This window comes from Lepisma saccharinum, chromosome 27 (assembly GCF_977018435.1).
Source record: "Lepisma saccharinum chromosome 27, izLepSacc3.1, whole genome shotgun sequence".
In the NCBI taxonomy this organism is placed as follows: Eukaryota; Metazoa; Arthropoda; class Insecta; order Zygentoma; family Lepismatidae; genus Lepisma; species Lepisma saccharinum.
In genome coordinates, this window is record NC_139255.1 from 7,483,933 (window position 1) to 7,506,840 (window position 22,908).

The 22,908-nt window shown below is 40.4% G+C and overlaps 1 protein-coding gene across 1 annotated transcript in view; it reads left to right on the plus strand.

Moving 5' to 3' along the window:
- Positions 1-22,908, plus strand: part of LOC145979948 (orexin receptor type 2-like) — a 548,473-nt gene continuing 525,565 nt past the window's right edge. Inside the window, exons 1-2 of the mRNA XM_083112891.1 lie at positions 1-30; positions 4,141-4,288. Coding sequence (XP_082969017.1) covers positions 1-30; positions 4,141-4,288 — 178 coding nt within the window. The remainder of the gene's footprint in view (positions 31-4,140; positions 4,289-22,908) is intronic.

A 22,908-nucleotide genomic window follows, 5' to 3' on the forward strand; every position in this document is an offset into this window, starting at 1 on the left:
ATGGATGTAACAGTTGTGGAGGTCTCTCGGGTACTGTAACAATATATCGATCATCAGAGGAGGCGGTGACCCTTGGACGACAGGGTACATGTCTCCGGACAACTGTTTGACTTGTTTGGAATTGTTTCCATAATCGAGAAATTACCGAATGATCAAAGCCTTCTTTGATTGACTGTCCTGCTTCAATGCGTCCGACGGCAAGCCAGCGCTTAATGTCTTTAATTCGTCTTCTTTCAGCCATAGAAACACGAATATTATCAAACATAATTCTACAAAAGTAATAAACCCTTTGTATCAGCTTTTAAATGCACCACAAACCTTTCAGAATGCTGGCGTCTACAACGAAAGTGTGATGATTCTTGCACGAAATCCTCTCTTTTATGCTATTTCAAGAGCACAGATTAAGCACCTAGATACATACGATTCATTACAAAAAGGAAACTACACATAAAAACTGACATCTACATCCGAAGCAATTTTCAGCCACTCAAATTCACATACGCTTTCGAAAATTTGCATTGCGTGCTTAACTTTTGGAAGGCAGGGTACTACCATCTGAAAACTCTTCTATTGTCTATATATTAGTCTCAAGTCAGTGATACCGCTGTTGTGGTCCTGTTGTATTTTTCATCGTTATAGATCAGAGGATTTATCCAGGTAACCTCACCCCTCTAAAGGTTCTGGCGTCTGGAGGCTGGTGTTGCCAAATGATTGTTGAAGACATGACGATTGACGATGCTATATTGCAAGAATCCTTCAAAAGGTGAAGCAAATAATATCAATTAGCTATTCAGAATCCTTATGTGGCAAATTCTTTTCCGTTCGTAGTCTGAAATTCTTCCTCCATGTGCATTGGTTGCCTTCCTCTCCCCTCTGCTTAGGAACGACGTGTTCCCATTCCCCTCACGAAGGGAATGGGTGAGCTCTGGCTCCAAGGTCCTGTCAATAAATGGAAAAACTCGCGTAATAGCTGCAAGGTCTTCTGGCAGAAGACAGACCGTCTAGTCATGGGAATTACAGCTGAATAAACCTTCTTGACTACAGACACCCTGTAGAGGAGACAGAGGCTGTGTGTTCGAATCGGCAGCTGATGTCGCCTAGAGCACCGTTCTACCTGCCGAATCCGCCTACCGACTTCATCCAAATCTGCGGCTTAGGTGGAGTTGTAGGGGACAGGTGGAAGGTGCGACAGGTGCACGCTTCAATCAGGGTTGTTAAAGAACCGAAACATTTTTTTCTGGCACAATTTAAATTCGATCCAAGTTGCGTATTGTTTTATTAAAATAAGGTTCCTGGACCGTATATAAGTTGAACCGGAAAAAGGTTTCTGGACCGTATTTAAATTCATCCGGAAAGAGGTTCCTGGATGGTATTTTAATTGAGCCGGAAAAAGGGTTCCTGGATGGAATTTAAACACTTCATACATAAAAAGGTTCCTTACGGTCCAGAACCCATTTACGCTTTCTGATTTTCTCTCCTGGACCGGAATTGAATTGATTAAGAATTCCTGGACCTTTAACAACCCTGGCTTCAATCCGCTGTAGTCCTATTCTTTGTAGCCATATTTCAACTTTCACCTTGTAAAGGCAACATTTACCGAATAAACGATCTAAAACTCAGTGCTACGTGGATATCGATAACACTGTGTTTACTTTATAACTGTAAAAGAACAAATCGTATGCCACATTTTCAATGTCAGTAGAATAGATGGAAAAGCATTGTGGTGTTTAGTTGATGTCTGCCTCTGCTTCCGTACTGTGCGTCTGCGCCCCAGATCGCTTTGAATGACGTTCGAACTGACACACAGGAAAAGTGGCAACTGCTCAATTTTGACGACTTCGACGACGCAGGGGAGCGACGGCAATGAACGTAAATATGCAATTGCAAATTCGGACACTACCAACAACATGCATTATCATTGTTTTGATTTGATTAATTGATTTGGCTTACTTTTACTTAGTTTTTGATTGATTGATTTGGTGTTTGAAGCCCACTTTATGCACAGTAAGGCTAATCGGGACTGGACCTACAGTTTAAAGTGGGATCCGGACCACTTGTGCCTCTATCGAACCCGGGACCCCTTGATTGCAAGGCAGCGACGCTACCACTGCGCCATCGGGGAGGCCTTACTTCGCTTTCGTGCCACTTCTGGATAATCGTGAAGATGAGAATGAGTCATGATACGATGAAGTTGATGAAGGGCACTCGCAAAGAACACCCATGCCAAGGACGGGAATCGATCCCGGGACTCTTTACGTCTTCTGACTGAGGCCGGTAGATATTATCTTTGCAAAACACATTGCACCATATTTTCGAAGCTTGGTTTAAAAAACAAGAGTCTCCTAAAGTGTTCACGGATTTTTCTATATTTGGGTGGTGATTGTTTTTAGATGAGACACTTATCACTACGATATTTACAAACATCGATATTTAGAAATCACCACCAAATGCTTCTCAATTGATCCACCAGACAACATTTCGAGTTATAGTCTTGAGAGTCTGCAAAGGAGATTCTGATATATTGAAGAACACTGGTGTAAAATAGTTGTATATTAGGTCTATGATAGGTTTCAACTAGTTTCCAAATTCAAGTACTTAGGAGTAATAGTAACAAATGAAAATGATATTAAAGAGGAAATAAAAAGCGGGCTTAATTCAGGAAATGCAGGTTACTTTTCTCTTCATAAACCTTTGTTTTCTCGTTTAATATCTAAGAAACTAAAAGTTATTATATGGATGCGAAACTTGGACACTGAGATTGAAAGAGGAACATAAATTGAGAGTATTTGAAAATAAGATCCTTAGGAAAATATTTGGACCTAAAATTGATGAGGAGACAGGTGAGTGGAGAAGGTTACATAATTTAGAACTACATAATTTGTATTCATGTCCAGATATTATTAGAATCATTAAATCAAGAAGACTTAGCTGGGCAGGCTATGTGGCACGAATGGGAGAGGAAAGAAGGGTTTGCAGGATTATTGTTGGGAAACCTGATGTTAAGAGACCTGTTGGAAGGCCAAGACGAAGATGGAGGGACAACGTAGAGATGGACCTAAAGGAAATCGTTAGGGATGGAAAAGAATATATGTAGATCTTGCTCAGGATAGGGACAGATTGAAGGCCTGTGTTACTGCAGTCATAAACCTTCGGGTTTAAGAAGGCTATAGAGTTAGTTAGGTGTACGACTTATTGATCCATCCACGTGAATAATTTCATGTGGATCTCTCTATATAATATATAATTTACCCTTACTCCTTCCACAGATGGAGAAATGTAGGATGTTCGGGAAGAAGCACTTAGGTTAAGAAATGCAATTTTACAGCATACACTTTTTCAAACATTAATTCTTTCAATAGCAAACATTTCAAACACGATGTACATCTTGAATCATCACTGTTTAGATTCTGCCCAATTCAGGGTGTCCCATAAAAATGTGTACAGACGTTAACAGGAATATCAAAATCATGGTTCATTGCATTTTGAAGCATTGGTTTGAAAGAGTTACATTCCAAGAAGAGTCCATGCTCAATGCATATGATCCTGATCGTTTTGTAAGTGGTACTTGGAAAAATGTGCTGGAACAGGTGGATTGGATGAAGAGGTTCAGAGAAATACCTCTTGCGTTTATCAGATCTCACGCCACTAGACTGTTTTTGTGGAGGGATGCATAAAATATAAAGTTTCAGGACAAAATCTGCAAGAGTCGGCGAATTGAAGGCAGCTAATGGACGAGATTGCGCCCAATACAGAACGAAATGATTCTTGATATTTGCGATTCCATTCCTTCGCGTTTCCAGCAGTGCCTGAACCAGAACTTTCTTCAGTTTGAAAGGTGTTTGACACAGAAAATTATTCATGTCTGTGAATTATTTTAAATTTTGAAAATGAACTTTATGTTAATAACCACTGACGCTATAATCATTCAAAATGTGTATATATTTTATTGGGACATCCCGTATATAAATTTTTACTTATATAATTTATAATTCATTCTGGGACAACAACAAGAAAATCCAGCTTGTGACTTATGTGGTTTTTCCCAAACACCCTAGACCTTTGGATAAACCCCTTCACTGATACATTTGTGCTGTTCTTAAATCTGTATGGATACTGATGTTCTTTTTTTTTCATTTACAGACCGTCTCCGTAGGAGTCTCTGTGTTGACCCTCACCTTCATCTCAATCGACCGCTGGTATGCCATATGCTTTCCCCTCATGTTCAAATCAACCACGAGCCGAGCGAAGACTGCCATCTTTGTCATCTGGTTCCTGGCGCTGTGTTTCGGTAAGTACATCCATCATATTATTATACTTCATTTAACGGTAAGCGAGACATAACATATTCAACACCAGACTGCAGCAAATGCAATTGAGGTCGTGCTGTATGAAGAAATGCACCAAGACAGAAATTGAATTCTGAAACCACGATCGCATATATCTACACCTCGAATTTTAGGTTTTTAACCTATTATTTCCTTTACAGGTATGTAAGAAATAATAAGTTATGTCAGCGTTTCGTTAAAGAAAACCAACAACTGATGAAGGTTTATGGTGCCTAAAAGAAAATATTTTGCTTGTTAGAACCTATTTTAGGTTTAAGCACCTAAATGAAGCCTTTTTTTTAGGTTTTTGCATGTTTTTAAAGGTTCTACAGGATTTTTATGTCACACGGAGGCAGTTGCTTTGTTTGGTCACGAAAAAATTCAATGACGAACATGTTTGAAGCGTACTCTATGTCGATTTCCCTTCCTCCATGGCGATTTCTCAAAGCTCTAAACAAAGCAAAATGTCTGGTGCCACTGTTACCTGTACAATCCAAAGTGGTCTGATCTGTGTGGTCTTGCTCACTTTCGCGTCACTTCGGTTCTTTGAGGCTTTCACGCCTTGCAAACTAACATTTCAGCATTGAAGTTTGCACCACTGACTATGTTTTTATTGAAAGATTATTTTCAGCATATAAGATGATCCTCACAGACAAAATTGCGGAGTTTGACTGTGGATAACATGAAATAAGATTTTTGCCTAACTATACGGCGAAGAGTGGATTTTGATAGCAAATTCTCAATGGTAAGTCCTGCCATCGCCGTAGGGTTAGGCAACACACATAACGTTATGCAAGATGGTTGTTATTTCAGGATAAGGGTGTCCCATTTTAATTTCAGGTGAATATACCTAATCAGCATTTTTCAGAAATTTTGAAGTATTTTAAGTTTTTCTGAACCTACTTCAGAATTTTTCGAGCCTAACTTAAAATTTTTAGGACCTATTTTAGGATTTTTAGAGCCTATTTTAGGAACCTAAAAGCACACTTTTTAGAACCTAAAAATCAGAGGTTTACATATAACACAAATCCTCGCTCACTAGTTTCGGGGACGTAATCTTGCGTACTGCCCAAGAAGGAGTCTTTTTTTTTCTTTTCCACAAGTTACCACAAACGTCAAGCATACGCAGACGTATATTTTCCCATTCTTCCATTCTAAAATTTTCTCGGTTTCAAGAAAAACACGGAATTGGAAGTAACAAAAGTTCATTTCGCTGGAATTGGAGTTTCGAAGACCGTTCCTTTTATAATTTAGCACCTCACACATGTTGATAAGTTATTGTAAAACATCAGACCCTTGCAATAGCACTAGTATGCTATATCCCCTGAAAAATCTATAAAAATTTACAATGTACAGTAACTTAGTCTCTAAAAATGTGTAAACTGAACAATTTATATTTTACAATAGTCTCTGAAAATCTATACAGTGAATATGTTTCTGAAAATTGATAAGGTGAATATTTTCTATTATAATATAGTCTCTGAAAAATGTATAATGTGAACAATTTCTATTATACTACAGCCTCTGAAAATGTATACTGAACGTAACCTATTATACTAAAAAAATTGCACTCCATGAAAAATTTATAAAGTGCACATTTCTGTTATGCAATGACCTCTGAAAAAAATTATAAAGTGAACATTTTTTGTTATACCAGTAGATCTCATCGACTTAGGGACACAGCCCTTCTAGCACACCAAATATCATTTTTGTAGCTTGCATCGATTTGAACATATCGCAGTGTTAAAATTAATGGATTTAAAATCTTGATAATTTTACTGCCATGAACATATGGGTGGACCAGTGAAAACATTTATGCCAAGTCGTCTTCTTAACAAAATTTCAAAATGCTATATATTAAGTTTCGTTTATATCGATAGCCCACGTAAGCTTTTACATTGTTTCCGAGTGCCACACAAACAAGACACATGGGTTTATCATGTCGCATTAAGCATTTTTTGTGTCTGGTCAAGTTCATATTTATAGCACTGATGTTTCCGGGATACACGGGCGGACGGGACAATAAATTAGGTATTTTCTTCAAAAATTTTTGAATAAGTCTCTTGTCCAGTATTACGGCGGGCGGTCTATATGCTGGCAAGGGAAATGTGGAGCGGGAAAGCGACCAATCCAGCGCGTTGAGCCTATAGAACGAGGTGAACACAGCACCTCCTCCCGCGACGTCGTAACTCTCTGCGCCACAGCTGTCGTCTGGTTGGTCTGCTGCGTATTCCCCGCTCCCCACTTTCCTTGCCAGCATGAAGGGCAATTATATTCACTATGAAAAGGCACGGCACTTACAACTAAGAATAGACTAACTATGTGTAACGTTCTACTAAGAACAATGTTAACTTACGCTTGCGTCGTGTGGCAGCACATTGCCCCAACCAATCAAAGGCCACTACAAAGTATCTAGAACAAGATACTATATCTCGACGACAAGGAAAACAACCTTCAGTCAATATATATATATATATACACACACTACCGACAAAAAGTTTAAGACCACCATGAAAAACGGCCAAAAAATCAGTATGGAGTGTTGTATGGAACTAATGGTTCCTGTCCAGGAAAGACATAACGATGATACACATGGAAAATGCAATGTAGTCTAGTTTGAACCCCGTAAGACGCGAAACCAATTTTTTTCCGAATGTGTAGCATGTGGTTGGAAAAATAGAAAGTGACAAAAATGTTGCTGAAGTTGGCAACATTGCAGCTGTGTGCGTGAAACCGGTCAGTACGGTAGCCAGCATCATGCGCATCCTTATCAGTGGCTCAGGGTCAGTTGCTGTTCATGCAGGCGACATTGCGAGCCCATTATTGTGTGTGAGGTGTGCAAGGTAAGTGGAGCTGTGTGAAATGGCCCGTCATCGTGGGGAACAGGCGATTTCGGTTGAAAAGCATGCTGTGATATGTGCACTGAAAGATGAAGGTTATTCGGAATGCGAGATAGCAAGAAAACTGAATATTTCTAAGACTGTTGTTCATTGTGCATTGGACAGATACCGTAAAACCAACAGTCATGCTGACCGTGCACGTAGTGGAAGAGCTCGTGTAACGTCTGCAGCTGACGATAGATATATTACAGTAACTAGCAAATGGAACAGGCGCCTAACAGCACCAGTCATCGCTGCTTCCCTGAATAACAGCCGAGTGACGCCTGTGGCTGTGTCAACGGTGAAGAATAGGTTGCGTGAAGAAGGGCTGCATGGCAGAGTAGCTGCTAGAAAGCCACTGTTACGACGTGAGAACAAGACGAAACGATTGGCCTGGGCTAAAACGTACCAAGGTTGGACTGTGGATAACTGGAAACGGGTATTCTGGACCGACGAATCCAAATATGAATTATTTGGCAGCAATGGGCGAACCTTTGTGCGTCGAAAGGTCGGCGAGAGAATGAAAGAAGAGTGTCTTGTTCGCAGAGTGAAACATGGGGGTGGAAGTGTAATGGTGTGGGGATGTTTTGCCGGAAACCAGATGGGGGACCTTCATAAAATTCAGGGAACATTGGTAAAAGAAGGGTATCATCAGATATTGGTGCACCATGCCATCCCCTCTGGTTGTCGTCTTGTTGGTAATGGGTTTATTTTTCAGCAAGATAATGATCCCAAACATACAGTGATGGACAAAAGTAATCATACAGTGAAACTGAAAGGAAGAAAGGACGAATTGCAGCAGCTAGGAAAACAATAAGGAAGTCAAAACTGTTAATGCTTGACCATGTATGCACCAAACGATATATTGACAACAACAATAAATATCAGATGCTGCTTGTAGAAAAATAAAATACAATACATTCTCAATACCCGCTTCTTTGGCTGGACAAAAGTATTCATACACCAACATAAAAGTTCACTTTGAAGACAAGAAAGGAACAAATACCATGTCGTCAGAATTTAGTATGCATTCATCTGTTATGGAGAACAGCTGTCAGTCTCTTTTGCATATAATGAACAAGAAGCGTGGTTATTTCAGATGCAATATTGTGCCACTCATGCAAAATGACCTATTTCAGTCTATTCTTGCTTGTTATGTCATGTTTTCGGAGTCTGGTTTCCAAATGGCTCCAAAGATGTTCAATGGGGTTAAGGTCTGGGGACTGAGTGAAGTTTTGAGTGTGTGGGGAGTATTATATAACAACCAAAGGCGGACAATCTCAGCTGTATGTTTAGGGTCGTTGTCCTGCTGGAAGTAAAAATCATTCCCAAGACCCAAATGATCGATACTCTGCTGCAAATTATTCTTCAGAATATCCAAATAGACAAATCTATCCATAGTTCCCTCAATAAAGACGAGTTCTCCAACACCTGAGGCTGACATACAGCCCCAGACCATAACGCCACCACCTCCATGTTTAACTGTGGCCAAGAGATTTCGAGGCTCAAGCTCAGTATTGGGCTTTCTCCACACCAAAATTCTACCATCACTATGGATAATATTAAATTTACTCTCGTCTGTAAACAACACTTTATCCCAGAAGTCCAAACTTTTACTCACATACTCCTTTGCAAATGTTAATCTGGCCTTCTTGTTCTTCATACTGATGTATGGCTTCCTTCTAGGTACCCTAGCTCTGTACCCTGCTCGGTTGAAAAGCCTTCTAATACTTCTTGAGGACACTTGTTTTCCCAGGTATTCGTGAACATGTGCCGACACTGCTGCCGATGTTAATTTTGGGTTTTTCTTGATCATTCTCAACAGTCCTTGTTTCTCTCTCGAAGTAAGTTTCTGAGGACGCCCAACCCTTTCCCTATTTATCAGCACTTTTGCGTCATTATATCGTTTGATGACACTTTGAACAGTCGCACGACTTCTCCCAACTATGTCTGCGATATCAGAATATGATTTCTTATTGTGGTATAATGATATCATAATTCTCCTCTCTTCGATCGTGGTTTCCTTCCCTTTGCGGCCCATTTGACTTCCTGCAGCACGCCAACACCAAACCAACCACTTCCTTACACAGGTGCAAGTGCAGTAAACAAATATCTGGCACTAAATGATGGAAACGGTTGTTTCACGAACTTTTTTTTGGGTTTATAACCTGGCGTATGAATACTTATGACCATCCAGAAAGCAGTTTCTCTAAGGATTACTCACATTTCTCACGACAATTTCAATTGTATGCACACAATTGCTTTGCGTTTCTATTCTTGCCATTCCAATGGGGCATATGTGCTACAGACGTGACTTGCCTTTACGGTCTTTTTTGTATAATAACATGTTTCATTCAGACAATGCCTTTGTATGAATACTTATGTCCATGACTGTACATCCCAATTGTGCACGCGGTATTTGGAACGCAAGGCAACAGCAGGAGCATTAGTTCTCATGACGTGGCCACCACAGTCTGCTGATCTTTCACCAATTGAACTGCTATGGGACCAAATCGATAGGGACATCAGGAAGAAGATACCCAGCAACACTCAACAGCTATGGGAATTCATCAACGATGCCTGGCGTAACATTCAACCATCCTATCTGGAAAAACTATTGGAGCGCATGCCACGTGTTTGCGCTGCTGTCATTAAGGCCCATGGCGGGCATATTGATGAAAGCAAAATTTGAGGTGACATTAGTATGTATAGTGGCTGTACTATGTTTGTACATTGCCAAGCAGATTCTTACATCTGTTTCTTGTACATTAATTACGAAATACATTCATTTCTACTGATTTTTGGCACTTTCCTGGTGGTCTTAAACTTATTGTCGGTAGTATATATATATGTATGTGTGTGTGTGTGTGTGTATATATATATATATATATATATATATTATACATACATACACACACACATACCTGTATAAAATAAATTGGTCACGCTACGAAGTCAGTGTTTCTACCTAGTAAGGCAAGGACGTTTCACTATGTTTGTGTCACTTCATCCATTTCTTCAGTTTTTCATTCATCCATACTGTCATACTTACCCGTACACACAAAAGAGACGTGAAATAACTAAAATAGAAATAGATTTTGTAAAAATAGTAATGTAGCAATAGTAATAAAATAATAATAATATCCTAGCTCAATTAAGTATCGTTTGGCATAATTTCACAGTTCAAACAGCACTTTCATGGCTGAGTGGAGTTCCACTCTACCTCTCCACTCCATGTTCAAGTAAGACGAGGAGGAAACTGGTTTTTGAGCAGGCCGTTGGAGGAGCCATAGCAATAGTTTATTATGGAATTCTCCCGAGAAATCAATAGGTCTGGCAACACTGACGTTGATCGCACCCCTGTCCTTTTCCCCACCCGCCAAGCGCGATGAGGTTCTGCGCAGGTTTCTTTCCTTGTAGTTCCACTATAAGAATAATCTCTGGCGCAGATCGGTACGTACCTACCATTCAAATAAGAAAAGCAGTAAACCACGAAACGCTATTTGAAGTCATGCAACGCGAAAGGTTGAAATTCTGGGCACAACAACCTAACCACCATAATCCGACCATAAATACCATAGGCGAACATGATCCCAGAAGACGCATTCAGAAAATGCCTAGACTAAATTAAGAAACAAATCCAATGCGCCAGTTTATAATGTAAAATCAAGCAGTGTTGTTTGGAAACTACTTGGATGAGTGACAGTCTAGTCTACCGAATCATAACATTTCAATTACTGTTAATTAAAAGTTTACTACATAAAACTCGTCATGTTCGGAGTAAATTAAATTAGTACTGTTGCCCCTACTACGTGAACCTAAGGCAATACGTGGCGATAGAAATATAACATAATGTTTCAAGATTCCCATACCCAAGTAACACGACAGCCGTGCGAGCAGGAATATTAGAGACGAAAATAAGAATTGCAACAAAGACATGGAGATAAGGACACAATACGAGCAAGAAGGCAGGGGAACAAAGTTGTCGAAACTTCTAAATAACATAACCCGCCATGATCTTGGCGCCCACCGTAAGACTAGACAAGAGTTATGGTAACTTAAAATGGTAACCTTAGCTAATTCGTCGATAATAATCTCTCCTGTACGTTCATGGCAAAATGTGAAGTATAGGGAGATTATTTCCATAACACCTTTGGTTGTTATGCATTTGAATCTTCGGAACGAGTCCCAACTCTCGAAGCAGCCAATCAACGAAGCGAGCCGCTGACGTCATCTCAACCCAGAACCTATCGCTAAGCCCCCTGCTCAGGCTCTACACGCCCACTAGGCTCGCTAGACAGACTCGTGTAGGCCTCTGGAGATCTTCCGAAAGTAATTCGACTCTACAGACCATAACTCTATCCTATTTTGTTTGTTTTTAAGTTCACTTTATGCAGGGGAAGGCCAATCGAGACAGGATCCGAACTACCATGTGCCGCTGACTACACAATAGCAAGTGAATAAGAGCTTCTTACTGAACCAACTTGTCTCCTATTGACTGGATTTTACATGCACTAGATGTATGTAGGTTACGCCACACCATTGTTGAGATGGACTCTCTAACAATGCTTCAGTTCACGTTATCATCCAAGCGTGTACCAGCGCTTGATAATAACCCAGGCCAATGGCGTCCCTTGGGCTGTGGCTGAGTAGTCGAGTTTGAGTGACAAAATTAGAGAGTTTGCAAGGTAATGCGAAGCCTAATTGGTTCAATTATTCATACATTTGTATCCTAGGCCAAGGGCATGAAGATCAGCCATCACAATGGGCAAAAGCTGAAATGCGTACTCTTACCCAAGGGTAGGGTTCGTTTGTTCTGTTTATGCGTGTCGCGTATCGAGATCGTGCAAGCAACAAAGGCTACAAACACCAAACATGGTAGACTGATACCATTGTGTATTGTCGTACATAATAATTGTTCAGTTACATGTACAGGATGACGCATATTTTATCTACCAAAACGGTTGGCAACCCTTTCCGAAAGCCAGACTCGTTAGCGTATACTTTCAGCTACAATGCGTAAACCTTCAACTTTCGCTTCGCGCGCGTGTGTACATATAATTTGGTAATACGTCCATTGAGCTTACTACGGTGAAGTGATTCTATTTTCACATAATACAGTGGTTCTCAAACTGTGTTACGCATACCCCCCGAGGTACGCGATCAGCTCGGAAGAGAAATGTTGAGAATACCAACACAACATTTTTTTGCAGGTGTGTAAAGTAGACTTCATTGTATCAGACTTCATAGCTTTAACACTCAACAGGAAAATAAGGTCGTTTGTCATTGACACTCTTATCTTTGTTTATATATTTTGAAATAAAATACTCGTTCGAAATCAGCCGGACCCTGTGGCCGAGTGGTTAAGTTCCGCGGAAGTGCCAACGCGAGCAACATCGCCGTGTCTCTGCTCGTGAACCGGTGAGTCATCGGGACTCTGGCGTGCTAGACGACGCGAAAGTTTCAAGTTACATAAAGTTGTTAAATTGAAGGAAAATGGAAATCCGTCGTGTAAATACGCTAAAATGTGAAGTGTGAAGAAGTGCCCATCATCGCTGATGCTTCATCGTTGGATACGGGTTACTATTGCCTTGACTGAAGACCAGGTATTAAGTATTGAACTGGCCCAATACCGTAAGTGCGTATATATTAAGCTAGTGACGCGTCTATTAGGCGAACAGTTAATGAACAAATTTGAAGGGAAGTTAGTGTATTGTGATGAGGATGATGAACATTAAATTAGATTAGATTGGGCTGATAGGACAACTACACTAGTGAGACTACATGTTATACCAATGGAAATAACCGACAGCCATATCCGTACAGTGCTTGCGCAGTATGGTGAAATTAAGACCCCTCCGGTGGAAGAGCCATATTCGGATGAGCATATTTATAAAACTCGTACAGGCATTAAGTTGGTGAGAATGTTTCTGAATAAGCCAATCCCGTCCTATGTATCAATACAGGGCATGCAATATTGGGTAACATATTATAGACAGAAACCTACCTTTAAAATATGTGAAGACACTCAACACACAGCACGGTTTTGTCCACAACGACGTGGTGCTATGGGGGAGCGAGTGATGCAAGATAATACTGGATCATGTGCTCCTCCTGTAGAAATCCAGCCTAAGCAGTCATATGCAGCAAGGGTACATGGACCACCTAGCCAACGTTCAGCGCACGAGACGGATATAAAGGCTGACACACAATTTACAGTGTTGCCAATTCCAATGCAGTTGCAAGAAAAAATGTGAACAATGAACGCGATAAAAATCTGCAAATAGAGCCGAAAAAAGCTGATGTTTTAGAACACAAAATGCACCCCCTACGAAGGAAACACCTCTACCTGCGTCTATCCACAGCACATCGTGGGCGGAAGATGTGGCATCCTTAGACAAACTCCACAGTGACGTACAGGATAACGTGTTGGTGACGGACAGTCTGGAAACAACTGATCAAGAGATGCTCGAGTCTGACACTACGAGTAATCTTGAAATGGAGACTGACATGTCCGAAGCAGGAGGATCACATACACTGGAAGATCAACAAAGCAAAGTTCAGCTTGGTGAAACCACAACAGGAACTAAGGACAATGCCAAAAGAAAATCAAATGTGAAGAGACTCCAGGAACAGAAGCAGTTGAAGAAGAAAAAAGTACAACAAAATGTGGCACCTAACCACCACCACAAGAAGAACGTGAAGCAGCAGGCAATAGCCCCCTCCCCAGTGCGTATAACCAGATCCCAAAGTGTGACAAATTTGGCCCCGAGTGTTGATTTACAACCTGTGATCGGATCCAAATTCAGTGCTTCCCCTAGTGTGTCTAGTGAATGTGTGGCTGCAAGTAAAAATGAAAGTCAGAAATAGCATGTGTAAAATGAGTAAAGGTATATGATGCTTGGTAACGTGTTTGCACGAGGTACCGTGCACATATGCAAGGTTTACGTTTCGTGGCATGGAAGGGAGTGGAAAAACAGTGTACGAATATTAGTGTCCTCTGGGCAAAATGTATAATTCAAAGTGTTGGGTAACCCTAGTTCTTAAATTTCTGTTAATTGTATATATGATGACTACTCTCCGTTTAGCTACGATCAATATTAACAAAATGCGATCTTTTACTAAACAGGAGGCGCTAGGAGATTTTTTCCTAGAATCATCTTTAGATATAGCACTTCTTCAAGAATGTGGAATAACAGCATTTAACCTTCCCCCAAACATATTAGTCTATAATAATGCGACCCTTCAAGCGACAGGAACAGCCCTGTTAGCACGTAACACCGTACCGATTACAAATGTGATGTGCCATCCCAATGGTAGAATTATCTCAGCAAAAATAGCTAATGTTTGGGTATATAATTTATATGCACCTGCAGGGACACAATTTAGGAAACAGAGGGATGCGTTTTTTGCGACGGATGTCGCTACTGAAATGCAGGGTACAAGAGAACATATAATTTGCGAGGGCGATTTCAGTTGTGTCCTGCATCCGCAGGACCAAAGACCTGGCTTTAATACCTCCAATTCTTTGCAAACATTAGTAAATGGATTTAATTTTACATGATGTATGGAATGACAAATATTTTGGACAGAAAGGGTACACGTACATTCGTAATAATTGTGCTTCCCGTTTAGATCTATTTTATGTAACACCACATTTACGCCAACAAATCAAGTCACTTAGTATAACACCCACCTGTTTTTCAGACCATAGTGCCGTAATCATGGCGATAAATGTGGATATACCAATAGTACCTAGAGGGTATGGCTACTGGAAATTAAATGCTTCTATCCTTACAGATGAAAATTTCCAACGAGCCTTTCAGGACCAATGGAATGTATGGGAAGCACACCGTACCAGACAAGGTGATATAATTCGCTGGTGGGATGAAATTCCTAAATCGGGCATAAAACGGTTTTGTCTTAGTTATTGAAAGGAACGTTCTAGTGACTGGAATAATAAATATAATTTTTATTACCGTGTGCTGCGTGAACTTATTCATGAAGCCTCTGAAGGGAAACAAGTGCAAACAGAGGTAAAACGTGTACAAGCTATACTGCTGAGGATGACAGCTGAAAGACGACAAGGTGTAAACATTCGCAGCAGACTCCTCCACTTTGATAAAGAAGAGGTTGCATCTATAAGCCATGTGCTGCAAGAAAGACACAATGCGAAAAGACAATTTATTAGCAAAATAATTCTGAAATTAAAATAAAAACAGCCCCGGAAATACGTAACAGATTTTACAACTATTTTGAGAATCAATTTTCCCAACCAATAACACATAATGTAGATTTGACGTATAACTTGGAATCCTTGTCCGAGGTCCTTGACGATGAGGAACGTGAGCAATTAAATAACGACTACACAAGCGAAGAAGTATTCCGTGCGGTTAAGTCGTGGAAGCCGTTTTCTGCACCTGGTCTGGATGGGATACCAAACAAATTCTACCAAACATTTTGGACGTTGATGGGAAAAACACTAACTGAATGGATAAATGCAGTGTTCCGAAGGTAGAAAATGGGAAAATCCTCAAATACTGGGATTATAGTTTTAATACCAAAATGTGTGAAACCCACTGAAGTTGGTCAATATAGACCCATTACCCTCTTATGTACTGATTATAAAATATTCTCTCGATGTATGCTAGGCAGACTTATGCTCTATGTAGAAAAACTAGTTGGGGATACACAATATGTTTTTGGTATGAACAAGAAAATTACAAATGTCTTACTTACGCTTCGTGAAGTGCTTACCTGTTATAGAGTCAATAGCAATAACCATGATAATGCTATATTAGCAATAGATTTTGAACGAGCATTTGACTCGGTACACCATGATTACATATTTAATGTGCTTCAAAAGTACGGTATACGTGGACATTTTTGTCAGCATTTAAAAGCCTTTATAGTAACGCAACATCCAAAATACAAATAAATGGATTTATGACAAGAGAACTTCCTATTCACAAGGGAGTAAGACAAGGTGACCCATTATCGATGATAGCTTTCTATATCTCATTGAGACCCCTCCTTTCTGCATTAGAAAAGCAAGTACAAGGCATCACCATACAATCTATAAACACAAAGGTGTTGGCCTATGCTGATGATGTCAATGTATTAATAAATACGCAGTCTGATATTGCTGCAACGTCTAAAGTATTACAGGAATTTGGTCCCCTTCAGGGCTCACAGTAAATCAGAAAAAATCAACTCTTATGCATTTAAACCCGGATATAACGTGCCTCAGAGCGGAGAATTTCATGTTGTTCCATCGATAAAAATACTTGGAATAATTTTCGCGCGCTCCCTTCAACGAATGATCCAGTTAAACTATGACAGAGTGATAAATGGTGTTAAAGCAGTTCTACAAATGAATACATTTCGAATACTTAGTATAAAGTCAAGAGTGACGTTTGTACAGGTGTACGCTCTCTCCAAGGTGTGGTATGTAGCAAAAATCCTCCCGTTGCGGCAACTGGATATTTTTAAGCTCAAGAGTGCTGTGAACTGGTTTGTCTGGAACGGTCAAATCTTGCGTGTAAATCACGCAACGCTTTGTTTACCCTATGCAGAAGGGGGAATGAACCTTGTAAACGTGGAATATAAAAGTCAGGTTCTACGTATTCAAGCTGATGTAACGACACTGATTCAACACCCAAACAGCCTCACTAGTAAAGTTCTGAGACACGCCTTGGACAACATTCAATTGGAGGCCCCCATTGATGTTACAAGACTTCCAGACAGATTATGGTATTTTAAGAATACAATAGTGGATATCAGTTACGCTTTAATACAATCTCCTATCCTTCCAATGCAAGAGACGTCAAAAATATATAGAAGAATGTGTTCACTATCACAAAAACAGTGTAAAATTGTAGATCGAAATCCAAGAGTCAATTGGCGGAAAGTATGGAATAATATACAGGCCCGCCACCTTATTAAGAGTCAGATCAGCGTGGTATATAATTGTACACCAAATATTCATTACTGGAGTTAAACTTTATGATATACAATTAGTAAATACTCCAATATGTGCTACATGTAATGTACAAGATAATTTAGTGCATAAGCTTAGTGAATGTCAAATAATCCAAAAATCATGGTTATATATCAAAAAACTTGCGAGTACAATTTGTCGTACATCAGAACGTAACATTTCAGTAGATATTCTTTTGTATCCTTCCTTTGCTTATTATCCAAGAACAAAACGCCACAGTGTACAATGCCTCTTAGGCCAATATGCCCTTTTTGTATCCATATATAGGCAACAAGATTTTCACACCCAATTTATCAATCACCTGCACCAGGAATACCAAATGATCCCTCGTTGTAAAAGAGATATGTTATATGCAAATTTCCTAAATGTAATGTTCACTTTAAAATGACCTAAAATGTATAACATGCACAATATTATGTAATAGTTTCAAATAAAAAAAAGTGGTTAGCACATCGCGCTCCGACGCCAAGGGTCCCGGGTTCGAATCCCGCTCGGGCTTGGTTGTTTGTGAAAGAATTTGTGAATCGATTTTATCGTTTCATCACCCATCCCCATCTTCGCAAAATAGCCGAGGCACAAAACGCGATGTAAAATAAACTAAATTTGGAGCCGAATATCCGCTTGAAAGTTTCAAGTGCACAACCAGACATCAAAAAACTGTGGCAGGCTATGCAGGCACATCTTTCTCGCTAGAAAGATTTAGAATAGAAAAAAACCTCCAAAATTGTGTTTGACAGTTTGTTTACAAACTTATTTTATCCTTTTTGTTTTGCAATCACTCTGGAAAAAATATGTATTTTTTATATATACTTCTTAGCATGCATGTGTTTCACATTTTTAATTTTGTAACTAAACATAAAGATTGTAAATGTAGGAATCCACAATTAAGTAACAAACGTAGGATTCTAATGTTTCTTTGTTTACATCTTTCCACACGCAGCTCGAAAGTCAATTTGCTCTGTTGCAGATATACGCCTCCAACATATCAAAAACGTCCCACCAATCAGACAGCCAAAAAAATCCGGAGAAAACCTATGGTGAGGGTACATTAAACGTTTAGTTACGACTAAAGGGTACAATGATAAAAAAGTTTCAGAACCACAGACATAATATTCACGGGAATATAATATTCAGATGACCCACCTGTTGGTGAAGATACGGCTGCAAACCACCATGCTGGAAATGACGGTAATTGTGCAATACGTTCTAGTAAAAAGCAAAGTACTACCGAGTGCTTTGAAGCACGCCATGAAGGCGTGGAGTTAGGGTCCCACACTTTCATGATCACGGCCGAAGGTGGAATGATGTGATCAACACCATGCCCCTGACCAGGGGCGCAGACTTGTCAAAATTATTAGGTGGCTCTGATCATTGAAATAAATTAATTAATGACTCACTCTCTCCCTTTTTTTTAAGTTTTGGCCTCAGTGTTCGGAATCTCATAAAAGCCCATGAATTCCTCAAAAATACCAACATTTTTATTCACAGTTCTAATGCAGAATATTAATTGTCCACGGATGGATATGTCACAAGTTTCGTCAACCATAATAGCAAAATATTCCAGACTTTAAATAACTGCTATACGAAGCGCAAAACAGATCTCCCTAATATATCAATGATCTCGTTCTGAATATCATGTGAGAGCCACTTGTACGTCCCATCCACTACCCTAGTTCATGCACATCGTCATTTGAAACTCTTTTTAGTAAAAAAATTAACAATACTCATAATTACATACTTAGTACATAGTAATAAGTCATGTGTTTTGCTGTCTCTGGCTATATCCCCCCCCCGCTAAAGTTCATGGTTTAGCGGTCTCAGCTCCCCAAAGTTGATGGTCTAGAACATTTCAAATGTGTATTTAAAGTTAAGTTCATGTGGCACAATTCAGAGTAAACTTTACAAGAGAAGCAAAATAATACATTAGATCCTCTTAAGCAAAATTATTTATGGGGGCTCTGCCCTCACATTGTGGGGGGCTCGAGCCCCCCCAAGCCACATGGAGTCGGCGCCTATGCCCCTGACGGCCTTTACTCTCTAGAATTTCCTCAAGGTACCCATTTTGTACGGCTCTGGGTGGCGCTTGAACAGGTTGAAAAAATCCCGGTTCTTACCTGTCGGGGATCGAATCCGGGTCTCTTGCATGGTAGTCAGGCGCCCTAACGACTGAGCTACTGCGGCTTCTAGTGTACGACACTTTGTAGTATTTTCGAAACATACCCAGAAGAACAGTGTTCGAATTAAAGGGGAGGAAGTTCCCCTTCTACTTTTTTCATTCCCGACTCTACATTTGTATTTTCATTCCCAACCAGAAAATCCCCCTCCCGCCCTCTGAATGTTTATTTTATGTTTATTTGGAATGGCATGAAGGTCATTCACTGTTTCAGTCATAAATTCGAGCTTGCTGTTCACGATGTTGTAAAAAGATAGTCATTGATTGCACTTTAAAACTTCTGTGGTGGATACATTTTATTTCGTAACATATCCCATCGGTACGAGTAGAATCTTGTCTAAACTTGTCAGTATCTGCTTCTAGATTCTGTTGAGAAAGGGGGTTTTTGGACAGGAAGTTGCCGTGGCTCACCTGATGGGAGGTGAATGAAGATTTAGGCGAGTGAAACAAAACCAGGGGAATCATAGAAAGAACTACCACTCATGAGAGAGTTACCGCGGAAATCTAGTGAATAGAAGTCGAGCCTTGTCAACCACCCCTGTTTCTTTGCAAAGAGGTGGAAATGGGAAGAAGAACCACACATTCGGGTCAGTTTGACGTTTCTGCGGTGAGCAGACGACAGAATCCCCCTCCTCCTACTGCTGCCAACGTAGCTTTTTTGGAGCAAGGTTTGTCCAAATCACGAATCGCATCAAATATTTATCTTTTCGTCTATTACTAAACGGTCTCAGTTGTAGTTAAATCCAGCTTTGGCTTTGCAGTCTAGCTCTTGTTGCTTCAGAGAAATAATATCCCCGTTTTAGGCGAGATTAAGCTCTTTTCTGGAAATCCAATGTGACAACACTTGCTGATCCGGCAGGCCGCAGCGGCAACAGGGCCTCTAAACAGGCATATGCAGGTCTCGAAAAATCCCGGTCGCCATGGCGACTAAAATTTTCAGCCTGGCGACTGTGATCTTTTGCGGTTTTTTAAGTTTGCATGTACGAAATAATGAAGATTCTAAGTTCAAATTGCAGTACAGCGTAAGTTAGTTAGAAAATGATTTTTTTTATAAACATTGTGAGCATCCCATAGAATCAGTAACAATTTCTTACTCTTTGTTTCCCAACTCCCCCATTTCCCGCTTTCTCAAATGATTCAGCTTCTTATAGATTGCTTGATTTTTTATTGATTTTACTTCGCTTTTTGTGCAACTTTTGGCGAATTTGCGAAGATTTGGATGAGTGATGATAATATGATGAATGAACACTCACAAACATCCATGCCCATACCGGGATTCGAAACCGGGACCCCTTGTGTCGTAGCGCGATGTGATAACCACTCTGCCACGGGGGTCGGCTCAGCTTCCTATAGTATGCACTACGGGTGCGGGACAGAAATTTTTGGGTCGGGACGGCAAATTTTTAAAATCCCGATATTCGGGACGGGAAATGTTCTAAATTTCCCGAAGCTGTGAAAATCTCGAGTTCTACACGCCATTTTCACCTTAAGTGTGTGTTTTTGCATTTTTGGTACAAAAACGTACCATTTCCAATAAGTTCCAGACATTTACAGTGCAGAAAACGTCCAGAATTAACGATTTTTTAAAATGACCATTCGGTATTTCCCGACTGCTCGGGATCCCTAAAAGTCGGGAAGTCATTTCCCGAAGTCGGGATCGGAACGGGAATTTTTTTTCCCGATCCCGACTTTTCGAGTTCCCGCACACCCCTAGTTTGCACAATTGCTAGTAGGTGGTTTCCTGGCGACTGAATTTCAGAGCTGGCGCCTACCTCTGAAGACGATTTTTCGAGCACTGGGCATATGAATAACCCCGTAGCACACTTGCCTCTAAGAGTTTCCCCGCTGTTCCCTTGCATTGGCGCCCTTTCCCCCTGTTGCCTCTTGAGGGTAGCGGAACGGCCTGCCTCTTCGCTTTTGTCGGCTGCAGAAAAAATGTCCTCCGCAATATACACTCAACTGCAACGCTGTCGGTTAACTTATTTAACAATATTGTTATTTTATTGAGAGAAAACTTTTTAATTTTTTTACATTTTTCTGTTACCTGCGGTAACACCGGTTACATGCACGCCACGCCTCTGTAAGGGAGAGCTATTCATACCGAACGGGGTAAGTTATTCCTAATTCCTGTAACCTGCCATTCTCAGTCAGAAGTGTTGGAACTTGATCATCAATGATGTCATTTAATTACGTATTAGATTAGTACCTCACATCTGGCCATCTTGATGTCCGCCATCTTGAATTCAACTTCAGAATTTTAAATGGGAAAGGGGTGATATGAAATATCAAATCAGGCTAGAATTTCACGAGAAATGCAATGGTGAAGTTTTTTTCGACGTATCTTTAACCAGTAAAAAGGTATGACTGAATTCTTGTACCAATTTGCTCCTTTTGGAGGTGCTAGAAAAATGCCTTAAAATTTGTTTAGCGCATCGGTAATTTATCGAGATCAAAGTGATGTCTAGGGAGAGAAGTTCGCATGCCATTGCACACGATTTTAATCGGATACATCCACGAAGAGCTGCGAATTATGAATGGTTGTCGCGAACAATTTACAGTGTGACGCTTCCATTGAATTAAAAGTCCTTCACAGTGACAAGGCTACTCTGTAAAAAGTACCTTCTTCCATAAGCATGGATGACAAACCTGTTCATTTAACAAATCCATCCATCCTCCATCCTGGACCATGGCGGTTGCTATGCTGTGAAGTTCCAGTCGTGAGACTTTGCCTTCGTATGGTTGTGAAACTTAAATCGTAAATGTCTTCATGTTATAGCTAGTTAGTCATTTGTCAGGCAAATGTCACTTGCCACTGTCGCAAGTGTAAGGATTGACATGGTGATAGGATTTTAAACTTGGCGTCTGTCTAGGTAAGGGATTACTTAGAGAGAATGTTTGGTTTTAAAGGTGGCAGCAGGTGTGCTGCATAGGGCTTGACTAAAGTAAGGTAATGCCCCTGAGGGAAGTTGGAACAGGTATATGTCGTTTTGGATAAGGGGCTCTTAACTGAGTTGGTTAGGAAAAAATTAGGTGAGAGGATACTTAATGACTAGGTATTTGGGTTAAATATGGATTGAAACTCGAAGTTCTTGAAGATCCGTCAGATTGCCTGATGAAGAATAGGTCTTCTCGTGTGGAGCGGTCACCCATCCAAAAGTGACCAGACGTAGCAGCGCTTGTCATCAGAAAGCGCGGTCACCCATCCATTTTGTGACCAAGCCTGGCGCTGCTTAACATTGAAGTGGTACTGTTATTGTAATCTTGGCGTCCTGTATGTTCTTCTCGCCAATGGTACCTGGCCAATGAAGTTGATTGTTGGATTCTGATGATGCGGCTGGACTGCCCAGAATTTTGTCTTCTCCCTCATCATGAAATCAAAGAGGTTTCCATGTCGAGGTCGTCGTGGATTTGGATGTTGCTGGTGAACCGGTCGGCACCGTAGATTATCCTGAGCGTCCTATTTTGTACAGCCTGCAGCCTGCTGAGGTTGGAGTTTGCAGCATGTCCCCATATTACGCACGCATAGGTGAT